Source organism: Plutella xylostella, chromosome 22, assembly GCF_932276165.1.
Source record: "Plutella xylostella chromosome 22, ilPluXylo3.1, whole genome shotgun sequence".
NCBI lineage: Eukaryota > Metazoa > Arthropoda > Insecta > Lepidoptera > Plutellidae > Plutella > Plutella xylostella.
The window spans coordinates 10,426,056-10,448,348 of NC_064002.1; the positions used below are offsets into that span (position 1 = coordinate 10,426,056).

At 47.3% G+C, this 22,293-nt stretch overlaps 1 protein-coding gene across 1 annotated transcript in view; it reads right to left on the reverse strand.

Annotated features, from left to right (window-relative positions):
• Positions 1–22,293, reverse strand: part of LOC105381823 (protocadherin-like wing polarity protein stan) — a 166,135-nt gene that overhangs the window by 4,217 nt on the left and 139,625 nt on the right. Inside the window, exons 45-55 of the mRNA XM_048628886.1 lie at positions 22,121–22,262; positions 7,187–7,402; positions 6,493–6,713; positions 5,902–6,048; positions 4,651–4,842; positions 3,601–3,687; positions 3,192–3,308; positions 2,729–2,847; positions 2,313–2,480; positions 996–1,100; positions 384–483 (exon numbers count right to left, since the gene is read on the reverse strand). Of these exons, the coding sequence (XP_048484843.1) occupies positions 384–483; positions 996–1,100; positions 2,313–2,480; positions 2,729–2,847; positions 3,192–3,308; positions 3,601–3,687; positions 4,651–4,842; positions 5,902–6,048; positions 6,493–6,713; positions 7,187–7,402; positions 22,121–22,262 (1,614 nt within the window). The remainder of the gene's footprint in view (positions 1–383; positions 484–995; positions 1,101–2,312; positions 2,481–2,728; positions 2,848–3,191; positions 3,309–3,600; positions 3,688–4,650; positions 4,843–5,901; positions 6,049–6,492; positions 6,714–7,186; positions 7,403–22,120; positions 22,263–22,293) is intronic.

The following is a 22,293-nucleotide window of genomic DNA, read 5'->3' on the forward strand; positions in this document are numbered from 1 at the left end:
ATGATGACTTTAGACAGGTTGAAACGCAGAGGTTCATTGTGGAAGGCATATAACCCACAGTAGACGATTGTTTAATGATGATGAACCCTAAATCTTCCCAAACGTTTGCCAATGCCTCTATGGGTGTTTACACAAGACATATATCAAGCCAACGCTATACGCCAGTCATGTGATAGTGCTGCCTTCGTGTAAACTATACTTAGGCCCTGTTTCACAATGCCTGGTTAGTGGCTACCTGTAAGATAAAATACATGCTGTCACTTTCTGTTATTATTTTTTTGACAGTGACAGCATGTTTTTTAATTTTTATCCCAAAGTTAGTTATTAACCAGACATTGTGAAACAGGGCCTTAAAGTTATAAGTATGAAAGAAGAGTACTAACTTGTGCGGCGGCGCTCGCCGGTAGACGTCAGACGTGAGGTCCGGCGCGGGCAGCGGCGCAGGCGACGACCCCGCCCAGCGGGCCATCGGGGGCGCGCCTTCTGATTGGAAATAGGTACATAGTTAGTTTAAAAAGCTTATACCGCAAGATTTGCTTCACCTTATAACAATTTTCACCTGGAAATTATGGGATAAAATGTAGTATATGTGTATATGCAGGTTGTCAGCTTCCTCCGTAACGAATTTCATCAAAATGATTTCAAGTAGTTTTTACATCTACATTTACAAACTTTCACATTTACAAGATTAGGATGGTTTGCCCACACAAATCTCCTTTAGATAGATAGAATAGATAGATAGAATACACTTTATTTGTACACCAAAACAGAATAATAAAATTAACAAAATGTAACTTAATTAGGGTACAAAAGGCGGTCTTATCACTAAAAGCTAATAAGATAGTTTGTAGAATATTGACGTTCTTAAAAAACTATAATTAATTCTACATATTTATAGTTTTGGATGCTAATAGGACAACGGTCATGCACTTAAAATGCTATGAGCATTTTAAGTATGTTATTATGGAGGTAGTTCTGAAGCATGACAAGATTACCTTCCGCCATACCATGCGGCCACCTGGGTGGCATGGCGAGCGGCGCGCCCTCGGTGATGTTGGGCAGGTAGCCCGCGCCGCTGTTGCTGGTGGAGCCGCGGGTCACTGGAACAACATTATACTGTTACTATTTGTCTCTATTATGTCAGACTATTGTCTGACTGAAGGTATAGACGGTATAGTGCCTGTAGTAAGTAGTTTATGACCGAGTTGTCGAGAGCTGCCTGGTCACTATAAATACTTCGGTATATCACGTAGTTCTAAATGCCTGCTTGTTACTATTTGTCTCTAAACTGGGATGACATACTTTAGAAGTACTTATGCAAACCCGACAATCTTAGTAACTGTGTTCTGCAGTGTTTTAAAAAAAGATTTGCGTCAGAAAAGTCGTAGAACAAAAACCAAACAAGCTGAATAATATTTACCACTTTTGCAACAATCTGTAGATGCAAGAGATATCAACAGTACTTATTATAAAGAACGAAAACTATATACACAAGTAGGTATCATGTTCTGCCCTCCATGTAAACTTCTCCGCCATTAAGTACGTCAAACATCTACTCACCACAGTGCCAGTACTCCTCCTATTCGAGGTCTCCTCATCATCAGACGAGTGACTCGACGCGAGGTCGAGGCAGCGCGCGGAGCCGTCGCTCTCGTTATAAAGAATGTAAACTGACTGATATCCACAAGTATCATGTGCTGCCATCTATGTAAACCGTCAGGAACTTCTCCGTCATTACGTAAGCTTCCTCATTATTTCTAGAAAAATCAAGTGCTGCCATCTATATAAACCGTCGCGAACTACTTCGCAATCTACGTCTAGAAGCATCAACTCACCAGTGCCAGTACTCCTCCTGTTGGAAGTCTCGTCATCATCAGAGGAGTGGATGGACGCGAGGTCGAGGCTGCGCGCGGAGTCGTCGATCTCGTTATAGAAGAACGTAAACTATATCCACAAGTGTCATGTGCTGCCATCTATGTAAACCGTCGGGAACTTCTCCGCTTTAAGCTTCCTAACTACATACAAATCTAGAAACATCTACTCACCAGTGCCAGTACTCCTCCTGTTGGAAGTCTCCTCATCATCAGAGGAGTGCCTGGAGGCGAGGTCGAGGCTGCGCGCGGAGCCGTCGCTCTCGTTATAAAAAACGTAAACTATACTATCAGTATCATGTGCTGCCATCTATGTAAACCGTCGGGAACTTCTCCGCCATTACGTAAGCTTCCTCATTATTTCTAGAAAAATCAAGTGCTGCCATCTATGTAAACCGTCGGGAACTTCTTCGCCATCTACGTCTAGAAGCATCAACTCACCAGTGCCAGTACTCCTCCTATTCGAAGTCTCCTCATCATCAGACGAGTGACTCGACGCGAGGTCGAGACTCCGCGCGGAGCCGTCGCTCTCGGTGTCGGTGGCCTCCTCGCCCGTCGCCGTGGAGGCTGGCTCGTTTTTGGTGGACTTGCGGCGGCGGCGCGGTTCTTCTGCGGGTTGAAGGGAAATTGTTAGGGTAACTATGGCTGTCTTCATTGCAATAGGATTAGCCAATCAGGAGGCCCTAGATGTATGCCCAGAGAGCGATGCACGTATCAGACAAAGTCGATAGATAACTAGGTGGATTTGCCTGCGCACATTTAAAGTAGAGCCCCCTAAATATTCAAGTAAGTATTTGATCAGCAAGGTCCCCCTGTATTTAATTTTGATCTAGAAGAACAATTATTTAAACACTCACCATCTCTCCTAGAGTGCAGCGAAGAGTCGAACCCGCGCAGGTAGGCCGGCATGTCGCTCGCACTCGTGTTGTAGTTGGACGTGGAGGTAGACGTATGACGCAGTTGCCCGTCGCTGCGGCTGTAGAGAAATATGTTGTTTTAAGTTGTAATCTCATTCTTCATGTTTCATCAAAATCTGTTCAGCCGTCTAAAGCGGCGTCGTTATTCAAAAAGCTCATTCAAAAGAAACCGTAAATTCACTTTGACGGTCTCATAAGTCATCATAGCAAAATCAGTGAGTCTTTAGTATGATAGCTTCTTAATGAGATGATAATAACGGTAGCCATTTTGTTTTTATTAATCATATTTTGGCGCCCCGACATGGGTTGCACCAAAACAAAACCAAAGCATCTTGGCCCCCAACATGGGTCCACCCACAAAGCCACAAACATCTCTCCTTTTTTCATCAGTGTATACCCTCACCTGTAGGGGCTGGAGCTGGTCTTGTTGGTAGACCTGGACGTGGTGCTGGACGCGGAGATGCCGATGTTGCGCAGCTGCCGGCCCGCCTCCGCAGAGCTGTGGTACGCCAGGGAGGATCTGGTGGGAGGAAGGTGTTGATGAAGATGTTGTAATAATGATGTGAGGTAGTGAAGTAAAGGATGGAACTAAGTCCCCTTAAAAGAATTTGTTTTTATTGGTCACCAAAGTAACAGACGAAAAATACTTATAAATGTAAACGGCCGGCATACCTACAGCATTCACAATCGCTTGTCGTAACTTTACAAATGGAACGTGTTGTAGGTATAACATAGAAACAGAAAAACGCGAGTTTTTTTAACTACTCGTATGTTGAATGAAAAAGTGTGAGAAGTTATTATGTATGTCATACCTGTTAACACCGGTCATGGCACCGCTGCTAATGATGACCGAGGTATCAGCTAGGGGCACCTTCTTTCCCATACATTTCAGAACCGTCCTGAAACAAACATTCAATTAGAAATGAGCAGTAGTAGATGAATGAGGAAGAGCGATGGTGTGGATTTTTTCTAAGATGCTTGTGTATGTCCAGCATAGACTATTACTGAGCCTCTAGTACAGGTTTTGCATTGCACTAAAACGAATAAAGTTTAGTTTTTCTTCTGGCATCTGCATACATTATCAGTCAAAAGTTTCATGATAGTTTTCACTAGAGGTGCACTTTATTGGGAGAAACGTAAGCGTTTATAGTATTCGACATACTATCAAAACTGTACTGGACGTACTGACCAAACCTAAAGTTCCTTATTCAATAAACCCATAGGAGTTTCTTTAGCCGCTGGGATAACACTAACCGTTTAACATTCACCCTGAGGCGGCGGTTGCAGGCGTGCTGCGCGGCCACGCAGGCGGCGTGCGCCGTGACCGCCGCCGCCAGCGCCGCGCCCAGCGCCCCGCGCCGCGCCGCCTCCCGCCCAGCAGCAGCGCCGCCGCCCACGAGGAGTTAGCTAGCCAGGCAGACGCTGACTATAGACTAACCAGGGTGCGGCTGACGTGTATAAGGTACTTACAGGGCTATAGCTCGAAGAAACTCAAGTTAAAAAAAATGACATTGCTATAATAAGCTTACCTTATTTTGAAAACAAACACGCATCGCATTAATAGGGTTTGCTTTGATGTAGTTTAACAGCATACGGCTCGCAACCTAAAGCGAAAAGCGCGTGACTCGCTAAGAAACTTATACTTTATTTTAGAAATAAATGCGCATCGGAAATAATCGCGTTTGCTTTCATGTAGCTCAACAGCATACGGCTCGCAACCTAAAGCGAAGAGCGAGTGACTCGCTTGCGAGTCACCTTTGTCTACCTCTCTGTGCAATACGTTGTGAGAATACGTATTTATGTAGTTTAGCACAGCCGAATATACCTAAAGGAGTCTCTCTAGCTACTGGGGTCACACTAACCGTTTAACGTTGATCCTGAGGCGGCGGTTGCAAGCGTGCTGCGCGGCCACGCAGGCGGCGTGCGCCGTGACCGCCGCCGCCAGCGCCGCGCCCAGCGCCCCGCGCCGCGCCGCCTCGCTGCCCAGCAGCAGCGCCGCCGCCCAGGACACGGAGAGGAGGGGGAGGCAGATGATGCTGAATGCTAGGAGGGTTCTGTGGAAGAAATGGTAGGGGTTAAGTACTAGTAAGGCGACGTCGTGGGTAAAGTAGCTCGTTTGTTTTTAGATATTATGTATTTCGATGAGGACTACGACGATTTTTTTTTTCTTAACCTTTAGTGTCCCACTGCTGGGCAAAGGTCTCTCCCTGAACATTCCACTTATCCCTTTCTTGGGCCTGCTCACACCATTCCGTGTTAAAATTGTCCAAGTCGTCCCGCCATCTCCTTCTTGGTCTGCCTCTGCGCCGGCGGCCGTTGTTGGGTATCCATTTGGTGGCATTTTTTGCCCACCTCTTCGGCTGCATACGGCAGACATGCCCCGCCCAGTCCCACTTCAGTTTAGCAGTCTTGGCACCCACGTCAGCTATTTGAGTTTTGGAGCGCAGGTCGGTGTTGCGAATGCGATCTGTTCGCTTTACTCCCAAAATACTGCGCTCCATCGCTCTCTGACAAACCTTGAGTTTGGACTTTTGAGACTCAGTCAGTGACCACTGACCATGTTTGAGCACCGTAGGTTAGGACAGGCAGGATACACATGTCAATGAGTTTACGCTTCAGGGACAAAGGTAGGTTGCCCTTCATTAGCGACTTCATGGACCAGAAGCTCTTCCAGGCGTTTTCAATCCTACGATCAATTTCCTTTTCCTGCCTGTTTTCGAAGGACGCTATCTGGCCCAAATAAATGTACTCATTGACGTATTGTATTTCCTGCCCGTCTACCTCAACCCTACGTTTCGTGCTATTGGTCATAACTTTCGTCTTCGACCGGTTCATCATCATTCCAACTTCAAGGCTTGCCGTGGATAGCTCTCCCACTCAGCACCCGAGCTCCAACTACGACGATAATAGTTTGAAAAAGTAAAAAGCTCCAGGCTGCGCCCCTTAATATCTGCCTTGGCTCTAAACCTCAAGGGTGGACGATAGACGAACACACACATAAAGGTGAAGTATTTTTCATGTCATTTATCATCCATAATTGGATAATAAAATAAAAATAGTTGCATCGGGTGGCACACATCTCTTTCGCTGACGGTACACGGAGTAATAATAACCTGAGGTTGCCAGTATTGACTTGGTGGTCCCTCGCGGTGAAGGCGGCGCGCGTGGCCCCGCACAGCCACAGCAGCGCGCACGCCGCGCACGCCGCGCACGCGCCCACCACCCACCACACGGCGCCCTCGTGCACTGATACCCAGCAACTGTTGGGGGGGAAAAGGTGATGTTTTATGATTGGAAGTAGCTAAAACAATGGGGGTGTTTTATGAGTGGAAGTTTGAAAACATTGGTGGAAAGCTTCGGGAAGTTTCGGGGTAGCGTTATCTTTCTAGAACTTATAACGTTGCTAACAGCTCCGTTTAACAGCTCCTATTTGACGTTCCTTTAGAAAAAGGGCTGTGCAAAAAAAAAAGATCCCGACGAATTGAGAACCTCCTCTTTTTTAAGTCGGTTAAAAAGGTAACTAGAACCAAAGGAAGTAGGTACAATAAACTTGTACAAAATATCAATTTAGACGATGTCAGCCAGTGTATGTTACATTGATTTTATTTATTTATTTTATTTATTTATTTTAACACCAACATAAACTCAGCATTTCAAAATTACCCATCGATCGACAGCTAACAAACAAAATCATCGACACTCACAACAAATTATTCCCATACTGGTGCTGGTGATGCGCTACACTCAGCGCCAGCAACACGGCCGGGGCTCCGTAGGCCGCACATAAATGGTACGGAGCGCCGCTGTGGTTCACATCTCGGAGCTCTCTCACCAGCCGCCGTAGTTGATAGGCGTCACAAGCTGTCCAAGCGAAGGAGGCCACCCAGAAGTAGTGGAGGCCCATGGCGATTAGCTTGCACGCGAACTGGAATGGAGAGGGAGGTTGAATTGTGTGGTTTTGGGGAGATAAGAAGGTTCTCCTGTAGATAAGATATTATTTATTTGTTAAACACAATAATGGATAAATGAATGGTAGGGTCAACTACGAGTCCAGCTACCGTATACCACAACCGACACATAAGAACAAGCTAGCGACGATGCTTATGGATTGTTAATTGCAAATTTTCGGTGGTGGTATCTCTACAAAATATAGTCATTTCAGTCTGAAATCATTTGCCTTATTGTTTCTCTCGAGACTGATAGTAACCATTAGGGTATGATATTTATTATCTAGGTCTCGAGTACAGGCCGAGCGACCAAACGTAGTGTCGGAAGCCATTCAGGCCGCTAGACTGACAACCTTGGGTATCCGGTATTGGTTGGACCAGGGTGGCTGAAAAAACCATGTTTTTGCGCTTTATTGGCGACATTTATGTCCAACAATCCTCGTATTCTCACCTCATTCTGCACAAGCTCAGTCCTCGCCTTCAGCGCCACCAGATACAGCACGTGTGACGTCACGACGCAGAACAGCAGATGGCTGTGTATGGTGTTGGACACGGTGCCGGCGCGCGACACCACCAGTGCTAGCCATGTGACTGTTAGTAGCGGGATGGAGATGAGGAAGGCTGTGTAGGAGGTCACGGCTTCGAGGAGAGATGGCTCGGGGATGAACTGCAAGAAAAAAATGATGTTTTAGGGTATGTTGCCGAGATAATACCTAAGAGCTTAATTATTTATACGGACTTGTTGGTGGGTGGGATGACACACACACGCACTCACGCCTTGTACTAATGTACTCCCTTGCGGGGTAGGCAGAGGTGCGTTGCTGCACCCACTTTTCGCCAGAGTGTTATGTTAGTCCCATGTAATAGGGCGTCGGTCTGTTTTAAAGATAATGATAATAATTGTATATAATTATAAGATCAAGATCGTTAACCCGGCCCAACGAATGATAGAGTCCAATTCTCTATTATTCAGTTGGGTAAATCTCATCTGGCGCGTCCACGTCGCGGGAGTGGGCATTGCGCATCCTAGTAGGCCGGGGCGCTGCGATGGCAAAGTTCAGTGTGAGGACCCAGTACTGTGGGGTATAACACGGTCCCCTGCCTAGGGTTACAGGTGAAGACCTCAACGGCAACAGCGGCGGAGAAGACAGGCTTCGGAACGGCAATGTTGGCGGAAGAGGCACCGGATCTGGAATACCGTTAGGCGCGAGTAAAGACCAACTTGAAAAGCGGCAGTTCCTGCAACGAAACCAGCTCCCCACGTATCGACTTGTTCTTTCCTGAGGATTCAGCTGGGGACGTCGAGAGAGTGCCACAGATGCTGGGCAAGTCTGTGTCACTTAACTGTGTCCCAGGCGATACAGCGCTTGTGGAGAGGTCACTTCACCCGTGCCAGGCACGGATAACAACACGGAGAGCCACAATTACCAGCAGTGGCGGATTTACAAATTTGCCGCCCGTAGACCATTAAATTTTTGCCGCCCCTACTGACTTTTGAAATTCAATAGTTATATGCGTAGCATACGCAGACGATGCGACGTGAATCATACGCGCGGCGGCATTCCAGAGCCGCATTCTTCGCATACCACAGCGCGGCGTGATGACTCATCGGCCAAGCGCGCCCTGCGCGCTCTCCTCGCGGTGCCGCCGACGACCCGATGCCCGCTGCTCTGCTCGACGTCCGCTTCCCACGACGACGGGCGCTCCACTGACTGCGCGCCCGCGCCAGCTGTTTATATATCAGCCGCGACCGGCGCAGGCCTACACCACCGTACAGCGCTGGGGCCGCGCATGCGCAGTAGTTAAGAGTGTCCTAAATCCTAGCTATATAAGAACGACTGATTCAATGAATAAATGAGTATTGTGAACTTGTAATTCGTCTTTAACTCATCTCACTGCTAGTACTCGAGCTGTTACAGTGGTGACCCTCCGACTTTAAGAACACCTGAAGATGGAAAAATCTGAAGACCTGATCAAAGATGCCACACCGGTACTGGCACCTTCACCTGCGTCGACGAGCAATCAGCAAGCGGAGCTAGCTGCAATCTCCGTGCAGTCGCGACTACTCCCGTTCTGGCGTGAAATTCCTCGCGCCTGGTTCCTGCAGTTCGAAGCTGTCGTCGACCCACTGAAGACTTCAGATGACCAGAAGTTCCGCTACGTGCTGCAACAACTGCAGCCAGTGGACCTTCAACATGTCACGGATATTTTGTACCGACCGCCCGAGACAGGAAAATACGCGACGATTAAGCAAAGATTGCTCACCGTGTATGAGAAATCCGAGGTGAAGAACTTCCAGCAGCTCATACGAGGACTAGAGCTGGGAGATCAGAAACCTTCTCAGCATCTGCGGAAAATGCGCGAGCTCAGCAACGGCCTTATAACTGAAGAAGGCTTGCGCATCGAATGGTTGGACCACCTACCGGCTCAGCTACGTGTCGTGCTGTCCGTGAACTCCGAGTCGTCACTGGACACCCTAGCTGCGATGGCGGACAAGATGCTGGAGTACTCAGAGCCCACAACGATAGCCGCAGTACAGAATAGTCACACGACTTACACGCCAAATACAGCCGACGTCACAGTCTCGGCGCAACTATGCGTACTTAGCAAGCAGTTAGAAAAACTGTCGCTGGAAGTAGCGGAATTGCGAGGCCGGCAACAGGAGCGCAGACCCTACCGAGGACGTCCCAGGTCCCGATCCAGGTCATGGTCACGGCAACGGCAAGCCCCACGACCGGGAACTGATACGTGGGAATGCAAATACCACTGGCGATTCAGCGACAGGGCAACGCGCTGCGAATCCCCGTGCTGCAAGAGGAAGAAAATGTCGGAAAACTAGAGCCGACACCGACCGTGGCGGAGGTCGGTGTTGCCAGCGGAAGCAACCGCCTGTGTGTCTTCGATCGCAACACTAGAGAGCGTTTCCTCGTCGACACAGGCGCCGACATCTCCGTGTTAGCCGCCACCAACAAGAAAACGCAAGTCAACAGCGCCTACAAGTTGTACGCGGCAAATGATACGCCGATCAACACCTATGGAGAGCGAACACTACGACTGGACCTAGGACTCAGGCGCTGCTTCCAGTGGACATTCATAGTGGCGGATGTGAAAACGTCGATTCTCGGTGCCGACTTCCTGCGCAACTTCAAGCTGCTGGTAGACCTGCACAAGAAAAAACTAGTGGACAGAATAACGGAGCTCGCAGTGGACACCATCGAAGTCCGTACCAGTGAAGAGTCCATCCACGTCATCAGCTCCGACCAAGCATCACATCCTGACGAAGTTCCCGGACATCCTGCGACCGATGTCACTCAAGGCGCCGGCTAAGCATGACGTCATACACCACATAGAGACGACTGGCCCACCGGTGTACGCGAAACCGCGACCCCTGCCGATACGTGGGTCGACGACAGCTTCGAACTGCAGGAACCAGGCGCGAGGAATTTCACGCCAGAACGGGAGTGACGCTGAACGTGAACAAGTGCGAATTTGGTCAAGAGAAACTGAACTTCCTGGGCTACGAAGTATCAGCTGAAGGAATACGACCTACAGAAGAGAGGATAAAGGCAATCTCTACTTTCCCGAAACCGAAGACGGTAGTAGAGTTGCGACGTTTTCTCGGAATCCTCAACTTCTACAGAGAGTGCCTGCCTCGCCAAGCTGAGCAACAAAGCGCGCTGAATAAACACTTACACAACCGGAAGAAAAATGATAAGACGCCGATTGAATGGACGCCGGAGTCGGACTCGGCCTTCGAAAAATGCCGCCAAAGCATTTTGGAAGCCACCACGCTCTCATACCCAGTTCACGGCAGCTCACTGGGACTCATGACCGATGCATCTGACCTCAGCCTAGGAGCGGTGCTGCAGCAACGCGTCAACGGAGTCTGGAGACCGCTGGCATTCTTTTCAAAAGCGATGAGCGAGACGCAGCGACGCTACAGTGTGTACGACCGCGAACTGCTAGCCATGTACACAGCCGTGAAGCACTTCAGACGGCTAATAGAGGGATGTGACGTCACCATCTACACAGACCACAAGCCACTCACCTACGCAATGAGCAGACCGGCAAGCAGTAGTGACACACCCCGGCGAGAGCGGCAACTCCACTTCGTGAGCCAATTCTGCACGAAGATAGGGTACGTGAAGGGGGAAGACAATGCAGTGGCAGACTCTCTATCACGTATAGAGGAGATAGCATGTCCATCGGCCATCGACTACAACAAACTGGCCGCAGATCAATCGTCGGACGAGGAATTAAGAAAACTAAGATCACAATCCAATCTTATGTTCACAGATGTCGCACTGCCGGGGCTGAGTCACACTATCACCTGCGAGACGTCTACAGCGACGCCCAGACCGTACCTGCCGCCGGCATACCGTGGTGCTGCATTCAAAGCGCAACACGACCTGTGCCACCCGGGGATACGAGCGACCAAGAAGCAGCTGGCAGCAAAGTTCTTCTGGCCATCGATGAACAAGGACGTAGGCGAATGGACGAGGACGTGCATCAGCTGCCAGCGTGCGAAAGTACATCGGCATGTCGTCACCCCACTCGGCGAGTTCCCGCCATCCGCACGGTTCGAGCACGTCCACATCGACATCGTCGGGCCGCTACAACCGTCAAACGGATACCGCTACTGTGTAACCATGATCGACCGCTGCACAAGTTGGCCTGAAGCAGTACCAGTAAGCGAAATCACAGCGGAAGCCGTAGCCAAGGCCTTCTACGAGAACTGGCTGGTTCGGTTTGGAATGCCAATCCGGTGTACAACCGACCAGGGCCGGCAATTTGAGTCCTCGCTGTTCAGCACACTGATGAAGAGATTCGGCATCAACAAGATCCACACCACTGCATTCCACCCGCAAGCAAACGGCAAGGTAGAGCGATGGCACCGCACCTTCAAGGCAGCGCTAATGGCGAGAGGCGCTACCGTGACATGGAGCGACGAACTACCTACGGTGCTACTCGGCCTGCGCACGGCGATACGCGAGAACGCGCTATGTCCCGCGCAGATGACCTACGGAGCGACTCTACGAGTACCATCGGATTTTTTTGTACCTACACAGTCCAAAATTGAAGATGCAGACTACGTGCGGCGACTGACGGACACCATGGCCGCGATATCACCTGTGCAGAAGGCACGAGCAACGAGAGAGCGACCATTCATCTACAAGGACCTACGAACATGCTCACACGTCTTCGTGCGCAACGACACGGTCAGAAAACCGCTCACACCTCCCTACGACGGCCCGTACGAAGTATTGGAACGGAGCGAAAAATACTACAAGTTACGGTTGCCTCTACGCACGGCAGTGATATCACTGGACCGCCTCAAGCCAGCTTACATAAGCAAAGAAGCAGACGAGTCGGCAGCAGTACCTACAGCTACATCTACAAGCTACACAACACGGTCAGGACGGACCGTAAAGCAAACCGTACGCTTCGCTTGAGGGGGAGTACTATGCGTAGCATACGCAGACGATGCGACGTGAATCATACGCGCGGCGGCATTCCAGAGCCGCATTCTTCGCATACCACAGCGCGGCGTGATGACTCATCGGCCAAGCGCGCCCTGCGCGCTCTCCTCGCGGTGCCGCCGACGACCCGATGCCCGCTGCTCTGCTCGACGTCCGCTTCCCACGACGACGGGCGCTCCACTGACTGCGCGCCCGCGCCAGCTGTTTATATATCAGCCGCGACCGGCGCAGGCCTACACCACCGTACAGCGCTGGGGCCGCGCATGCGCAGTAGTTAAGAGTGTCCTAAATCCTAGCTATATAAGAACGACTGATTCAATGAATAAATGAGTATTGTGAACTTGTAATTCGTCTTTAACTCATCTCCCTGCTAGTACTCGAGCTGTTACAGTTAAATCCTGTTATTAGATGATCGTGAACTTAATTATATATTTCTGTCATTGACTAGATTATTTTTGCAACCCGCTATGTACTGAAAGTTTAATTTTGATATAAACAGGTTTATATATAAGTATATGTTACTGTAAAAGCCCGAACAACGGTTAATCCTAAGATTTACGCGTAAAACCTAAGATTTACCAACTCTTAATGGTAAAAGCCCGAAAGATTTTGCGATTCGCACTTTTACCACTATTCACTTGGTAAATCTTAGGATTTACATTAAGGCACGGTAAATGTTGAAAAAGCCAGGTTATAACTTATTACCTCCGTAGTCGAACAAAGCGTCCGTAGTCGAGCGGGCTTCAGTGATCGAAACTGATCACTGAGGTTTAGCAACAACCAGCATGGTCAGCCATTGGATGGGTGACCGATTTCAAGTGGTTCTTTTCTGGATGCTTTCGTGCTTCGGACGGGACGTTAAGCCGTGGGTCCCGGTTGCTGCTTCGGCAGCAGTCGTTAAGCCTAGTCAGAGGCCTTCGGGCGGCTTGAAAACGTCTGACAGTCGGGTTGCCCACTTACCCGACAACTCGCTCAGCACAAGCTTGCTTGTGTTGCGTCCACCAACCCGCACTAGGCCAGCGTGGTGGACTAGATCGAAACCCTTCCTTCATTGGAAGGAGACCCGTGCCCCAGCAGTGGGGACGTAATGAGTCGTGATGATGATGATAACTTATAACTAACCGAACTTAAGAAAATATTTATTATTGCATTCTACTTTACTCGACGTCAACAATAATAATACGTGAAAATTATTTTACTTCCGGTTTCCGTGTTTAAATTATCGTTCAGTGAATGAGTGAAAATAAAGTTATTTTCCAATAATCCAGCATTCAATGATAATTCGCATCTATATATGTCAATAATTAACAAAAAAAATACCTATAATATCCATTCTGTTATGTTTTTGAGAAGACATTTTAATAGTTTAATTTTAACTATTTAGGAAATAATTTAGAGGTGGATAATAATTACAAAATGAAAAAATATATGATTATTACACATTGTTAAAATAATTATAGGGTACGTGAAGGGGGAAGACAATGCAGTGGCAGACTCTCTATCACGTATAGAGGAGATAGCATGTCCATCGGCCATCGACTACAACAAACTGGCCGCAGATCAATCGTCGGACGAGGAATTAAGAAAACTAAGATCACAATCCAATCTTATGTTCACAGATGTCGCACTGCCGGGGCTGAGTCACACTATCACCTGCGAGACGTCTACAGCGACGCCCAGACCGTACCTGCCGCCGGCATACCGTGGTGCTGCATTCAAAGCGCAACACGACCTGTGCCACCCGGGGATACGAGCGACCAAGAAGCAGCTGGCAGCAAAGTTCTTCTGGCCATCGATGAACAAGGACGTAGGCGAATGGACGAGGACGTGCATCAGCTGCCAGCGTGCGAAAGTACATCGGCATGTCGTCACCCCACTCGGCGAGTTCCCGCCATCCGCACGGTTCGAGCACGTCCACATCGACATCGTCGGGCCGCTACAACCGTCAAACGGATACCGCTACTGTGTAACCATGATCGACCGCTGCACAAGTTGGCCTGAAGCAGTACCAGTAAGCGAAATCACAGCGGAAGCCGTAGCCAAGGCCTTCTACGAGAACTGGCTGGTTCGGTTTGGAATGCCAATCCGGTGTACAACCGACCAGGGCCGGCAATTTGAGTCCTCGCTGTTCAGCACACTGATGAAGAGATTCGGCATCAACAAGATCCACACCACTGCATTCCACCCGCAAGCAAACGGCAAGGTAGAGCGATGGCACCGCACCTTCAAGGCAGCGCTAATGGCGAGAGGCGCTACCGTGACATGGAGCGACGAACTACCTACGGTGCTACTCGGCCTGCGCACGGCGATACGCGAGAACGCGCTATGTCCCGCGCAGATGACCTACGGAGCGACTCTACGAGTACCATCGGATTTTTTTGTACCTACACAGTCCAAAATTGAAGATGCAGACTACGTGCGGCGACTGACGGACACCATGGCCGCGATATCACCTGTGCAGAAGGCACGAGCAACGAGAGAGCGACCATTCATCTACAAGGACCTACGAACATGCTCACACGTCTTCGTGCGCAACGACACGGTCAGAAAACCGCTCACACCTCCCTACGACGGCCCGTACGAAGTATTGGAACGGAGCGAAAAATACTACAAGTTACGGTTGCCTCTACGCACGGCAGTGATATCACTGGACCGCCTCAAGCCAGCTTACATAAGCAAAGAAGCAGACGAGTCGGCAGCAGTACCTACAGCTACATCTACAAGCTACACAACACGGTCAGGACGGACCGTAAAGCAAACCGTACGCTTCGCTTGAGGGGGAGTACTATGCGTAGCATACGCAGACGATGCGACGTGAATCATACGCGCGGCGGCATTCCAGAGCCGCATTCTTCGCATACCACAGCGCGGCGTGATGACTCATCGGCCAAGCGCGCCCTGCGCGCTCTCCTCGCGGTGCCGCCGACGACCCGATGCCCGCTGCTCTGCTCGACGTCCGCTTCCCACGACGACGGGCGCTCCACTGACTGCGCGCCCGCGCCAGCTGTTTATATATCAGCCGCGACCGGCGCAGGCCTACACCACCGTACAGCGCTGGGGCCGCGCATGCGCAGTAGTTAAGAGTGTCCTAAATCCTAGCTATATAAGAACGACTGATTCAATGAATAAATGAGTATTGTGAACTTGTAATTCGTCTTTAACTCATCTCCCTGCTAGTACTCGAGCTGTTACAGTTAAATCCTGTTATTAGATGATCGTGAACTTAATTATATATTTCTGTCATTGACTAGATTATTTTTGCAACCCGCTATGTACTGAAAGTTTAATTTTGATATAAACAGGTTTATATATAAGTATATGTTACTGTAAAAGCCCGAACAACGGTTAATCCTAAGATTTACGCGTAAAACCTAAGATTTACCAACTCTTAATGGTAAAAGCCCGAAAGATTTTGCGATTCGCACTTTTACCACTATTCACTTGGTAAATCTTAGGATTTACATTAAGGCACGGTAAATGTTGAAAAAGCCAGGTTATAACTTATTACCTCCGTAGTCGAACAAAGCGTCCGTAGTCGAGCGGGCTTCAGTGATCGAAACTGATCACTGAGGTTTAGCAACAACCAGCATGGTCAGCCATTGGATGGGTGACCGATTTCAAGTGGTTCTTTTCTGGATGCTTTCGTGCTTCGGACGGGACGTTAAGCCGTGGGTCCCGGTTGCTGCTTCGGCAGCAGTCGTTAAGCCTAGTCAGAGGCCTTCGGGCGGCTTGAAAACGTCTGACAGTCGGGTTGCCCACTTACCCGACAACTCGCTCAGCACAAGCTTGCTTGTGTTGCGTCCACCAACCCGCACTAGGCCAGCGTGGTGGACTAGATCGAAACCCTTCCTTCATTGGAAGGAGACCCGTGCCCCAGCAGTGGGGACGTAATGAGTCGTGATGATGATGATAACTTATAACTAACCGAACTTAAGAAAATATTTATTATTGCATTCTACTTTACTCGACGTCAACAATAATAATACGTGAAAATTATTTTACTTCCGGTTTCCGTGTTTAAATTATCGTTCAGTGAATGAGTGAAAATAAAGTTATTTTCCAATAATCCAGCATTCAATGATAATTCGCATCTATATATGTCAATAATTAACAAAAAAAATACCTATAATATCCATTCTGTTATGTTTTTGAGAAGACATTTTAATAGTTTAATTTTAACTATTTAGGAAATAATTTAGAGGTGGATAATAATTACAAAATGAAAAAATATATGATTATTACACATTGTTAAAATAATTATGTTGATTTAAAGGTTTTAAAATGACTGTTCATAAAAAATAATATAAATTCTGAAAGAAAATAATTTAAGTTTTTGATTGAAATAAATGAATAGGTAATAATTAAGCTTTGTTTTATTCCCAAAACCAACTTTTACTAGGTGTCAGTGGTAAAACCTAGCATTTACCAAATTCTAATGGTAAAAGCCCGAAAAAAATGACCCATTTTCACAAATCCTTACATTTACCAACTCATGTTGGTAAATCGTAAGATTTACTGGTGAATCCTAGGATTTACCATTGTTCGGGCTTTTACAGTAACATATACACTATTAAAATCAAAACAAAAAAAACCCGACTTTAGAGCGCTTTAAAGACTTAAAACCTCTGTAACGGCTCATTCTCTAACCCTAACAACTCTTACCAAACACTTTTTTTGTTAAATATGTTTATTGCACATTTAAAAACAATACAATAAATGTCTATTAAAATATGTAACAATTAGTTAATGGTGACAGACAATAAGTTCAAATAATTTTACATTACTTATTTTCTTCGGCGATTTTAATTTTGCAAAATTATAAATTAAGTATACTGTCATATCAAATATTTTTCATGAGTTCTGACTATGCACAAAATAGATTATTAAGCTTTTCTTAAAGTAGATCTTAGATAGTATTTACCCCGTTTTAAGCAAGAAAAGTGCACAGTGCCATGCGAAATGCTATATCAGTTTTGATAAATATGCTCCAAATTATGTTTTTGCAGTGAAAAAGATAGATTTAGTAATAATCCAGAATCTGGTTTTATCGAAATTCTTTCAGAAGAAACGTGGCATTGAAAGTGTAGGCATTCCTTAACTAAATCAGATTCTAAATTATAAGGATATTTTTTTTTAACGAAATGGCCGTTAGGGTCGATGGTAACAATTCACTCATTTTAGTTGGAAAAGAAAACTTCTCGTTTAACTCGTGTGGTAGGCCTTTTGCCATTTCTCTAACTCGGAAACGAGCCGATCTACATCGTAATATTTAAAACAATATTGGGTACACGAAGTTGTGGAGAGATGGTGCTTATGCTAGGCTCCGAAGATCCTGTGTTACGAGTTTTTTATTATTTAATTTTTATTGAAACGCTATTAGAATATTTTAAAATTTATGGTCACATAAATACAAAAGTATACCTCAGTATATATTAAAGTGCGTTTATTAATCGTTTATTTATATATGGACTATGTACAGTTGTATAAGTACAATTATAAAAAAAAACTGTTTAAAAAAATTAGCTAAATTTGCCGCCCCTCGAAATCTGCCGCCCTAGGCACTGGCCTTTTTGGCCTATAGGTAAATCCGCCACTGGTTACCAGTCATAAGCTCATATAAATGGACGTATATTATGGGCGCTAGGGGTGTCTCTCGACGGTGGGAAAGTCCATTGCGACTTATTGGCCAGTCACCGCCCGCCTTAAACTGGGCAGCCCCCAGTCAATTAGGTACTGACCCGTCCCTCATTGTTGTGCTTTATTGGGGTAAATAGAGCAGCAAGTAAATTGTACAAATGATGAGTCATTCATTTACCCAAAAACAAAACAAAACATAAAATTGCACCAAACACAACCGACCTACGCTTTGCCACATGGAATGTTAGGACCATGACACCTGGTCAGGATGAACCTGTCGACGACATTCCATCGGTACGAAAAACAACTACCATCGACAGAGAACTGCTTCGTATGCGTGTGGATGTGGCGGGCCTGCAGGAGACGAGACTATCGGGAGAGGGCAGTCTGCGCGAGGAAAACTACACTTTCTGGTGGAAAGGCAGGGACGAAGGCGAGAGACGTGACTATGGTGTTGGCATAGCTATCAGAAACCATCTGCTAGACTGCACTGAATCACCGGTGTGCATATCCGAACGCTTAATTACTGTTCGATTCATGACGGAATCTGGTCCAATCACAGTAGTATCAGCATACGCACCGACCCTTAAAGCCGAAGCACATGTAAAAGAAGCTTTCTACCAAAGCCTGGGCGAGTGCATGGAGGGAATAAGCAAGTCCGATAAGCTTGTCCTACTTGGAGACTTTAATGCGAGAATTGGTCGGTCCAACGAGAACTGGCCAGACTGCATGGGTAAACATGGAATAGGTAACATAAATGACAATGGCCAACGCCTTTTAGAACTATGTGCCACACATCAGCTTTGCGTCACCAACACCTATTTTAAAAACAAACCTGCACATAAGGTTTCCTGGAAACATCCTCGCTCGGGTCACTGGCATCAGTTAGACCTCATCATCACCAGACGGCGGGACTTACGCGATACGCTTAACTCTCGCGCTTACCACAGTGCGATTTGCGACACCGACCACGCCCTCGTCATTGCCAAGACTCGTCTTACGTCCAAAAAGTTTCATGCTTCCAAGACCAAAAATAAGAGACAAGCCATTCTCAATATTCCACGTAGACCAGATGAGGCACAACTAACAAGGTTCCATGAATTTATAGAAAAACATTTATCGGACAGCCACCTCAAAGGAATAATAGACCTGGAGACACTTTGGAACAAAATAAAGGTGACACTGCTGGTAGCTGCTAAGAGAGTATTTGGCAAGAAGGCTAAAGAGAAGACAGATTGGTATTCAGAGTTCGAAGAACTTCTTCAACCACTCGTTGAGGCCAAAAGGAAAGCACATATAAACCTGGTTGCCAACGGAAACGACCACACAAAGAGTGCTTTCAAAATTGCTAAAGCAAACCTCCAGCGTACCGCACGGCAATGCGCGAACCAGTATTGGATAGACCTCTGCACATCCATACAACATTGTCACGACATTGGTGATATTCGAGGCATGCATCAGGGAATCAAGCGGGCCATGGGACCGGTAGCTAGAAAACGTGCGACCATCAAGGACACGGACGGGTCCCCGATAAGCGATAAATCCCTCCAACTAGATCGCTGGGCGCGGCACTACAACAATTTGTACTTTGAGGAGGTAAACATCAGTCCTGAGGCTGCTAGAACTATACCTCATTTTCCTACACTTGAAAGCCTAGATACACCTCCTACATTTGCCGAATTTCTGCGCGCTCTGCAAGCATTAAAAACCGGGAAAAGTACAGGCAGTGATAACATACCAGCTGAGCTGATCAAGCTTCCAGCCGCTACTAATCCCTTATACGTGCTGCTGCTTCGCTGTTGGGAGATGGGCACCGTGCCACAGGAAATGAGGGATGCCAACATTGTCACACTTTATAAAGGAAAAGGAGACCGTGGCGTATGTGACAACTACAGGGGAATATCACTGCTTAGTGTCGTAGGTAAAGCTTTTGCCAGAGTCATACTGTCCAGACTACATATCTTGGCTGACAGAGTATACCCAGAGTCACAGTGTGGCTTTCGCGCAAACAGATCGACAACTGACATGATTTTCACCCTTCGCCAGCTTCAGGAAAAATGTCGTGAACAACGCAAACCACTATTTATGGCATTCGTCGACCTAAACAAGGCTTTTGACACCGTCAGCAGAAATGGCCTCTACGAAGTCCTAAATAAAGTCGGTTGCCCGCCGAAGATGCTCGCCCTAATCAAGTCCTTTCATGATAACATGCGCGGGTGCGTTGTTTTTGATGGGGATGTATCAGCAGCATTTGACGTCAACCGTGGAGTAAGGCAAGGCTGCGTTTTGGCTCCAACTCTCTTCGGCATATTCTTTTCGGCGCTTCTATCTGCTGCCTTTGATGGATCCGAGGAAGGAGTGCACCTGCATACGAGACACGACGGAAAGCTCTTCAATATAAACCTTTTGAAGGCCAAGAGAAACCGTCTTGACCTACTCGTCAGAGAACTGCTCTTCGCCGACGATGCCGCAATTGTGGCCAACACCGAAGAAGAACTTCAGCACCTGGTCACGCGATTTGGTCGGGCATGTGACATGTTCTCAATGAGTGTAAATACCAGGAAAACAGTCGTTATGGCACAAGGCACAACTATTCCGCCTACGATTACACTCAACGAGTCCACGCTGCAAGTGGTTGACCACTTCTGTTACCTAGGCTCAACAACCACGTCTAACTTGTCCAATGACAAAGAAATTGACTCCCGCATTGGCAGAGCTTCAACGGCATTTGGGAAGCTGTACACAAGGGTGTGGAGAAATTCTAAGCTCACCACCCGAACCAAAGTCCTTGTGTACAATTCATGCGTTCTCAGTACCTTACTGTATGGTTCTGAAACTTGGACAACCTACAGAAAACAGGAGCGCCGTATTAACGCATTTCACATGCGCTGCCTGCGGATAATTATCGGAGTCTCGTGGAGGGACAAGGTTACCAACGAATGCGTCCTCAACACCACACGCACGACCAGCATTACTGCCATCCTGAAGCAGAGACGCCTGCAATGGCTGGGGCATGTCCAAAGACAGGACACAGAAAGACTGCCCCGTAGAGTGATGTTGGGACAACTGGCCAATGCTACCAGACCAGTTGGGCGGCCATTACTGAGATTCAAGGACTCATGCAAGCGCGATATGGACGACTTCGAGATAGATAAAGATAACTGGGAGTCCCTGGCATTGGACAGACCAGTATGGAGACAACTGCTGCATCAGGGCAAATCAAAACACGATGGGAAATGGTTGGAAAAGTTAAAAACTAAGAGGCTTAATCAACATCTGGAAGCATCGCCAAACCCGAATTATGCCTGTGTCCGATGTGGCAAGCAGTGTAAGGCCCGTATAGGCCTGTTCAGCCACATGAGAAAATGTGGCTCCCAAAACCCACAGCCGCTGTAACAATCATCTGTCAAGATGCAGTGGCCAATGATGATGATGATGTAATAGGGGGCGAGCCTATTGCCATTTTACGGGCTCATCCAAGACCCGAGAACAAATATCTGTGTTTAAACAAATATCTGCCCCAGCCGGGAATCGAACCCGGGACCATCGGCTCAGTAGTCAGGGTCACTAACCTCTACGCCATTCGGTCGTCATTTTCGGGTGGGATGACTTATGAGTTTTCAACGGAAATGCAGTTTTAAAACCATTGTTTTGTTGTTCAAATAAGCAACCATATCGAAATACTTGTTCGATAGAGACTAAAGTCGTTAAGTTCCAAAACTGACACAGATGTTCCGTTATCCAGATTTAGAGACAGAATTTTCTTCTTTACTTGTAATGAAACATTTATGAAATATACTATCATATTTTAAGCTTTTCAAAGATTTACTTATTATGCAAGTGGCTTTCTATGCAATATTAGGTATATTGTACCAGCCCTCTCATTATCACATAAACCCTATCTAAACATATAAAAACCTTAAAAACCAATAAACACCCTCCTTTTTCTTTGAAGTCGGTTGAAACCACTCACCTCAACATCAACAACATCTACCAGGACCGCAAAGGTGGACTGATGGTTGCACGTGCAGTTGACTAGCAGCGGCTCTCCAGAGTACGGCGACCAATCGTAGTCGACTTTAATATACCTACATAGGTCCACCAACCCGCGCTATACCAGCGTGGTGGACCAGACCTAAACCCTTCCTTCATTGGAAGGAGACCCGTGCCCCAGAAGTGAGGACGTGATGATGATGATACCTACATAAAAAGTTGAATTCCAACATAGAACCTCCGTACTTTAAGTAAATTAAAACCTGAAAACTCACCTCAACATCAACAACATCTACCAGGACCGCAAAGGTGGACAGATGGTTGCAGGTGCAGTTGACTAGCAGCGGCTCTCCCGAGTACGGCGACCAGTCGTAGTCGATCTCTGTGTGGCACCCCACTCGGGACCATTCGCCGTGGCTGGGGGTGGAAATATTGTTATTCTTCTTAT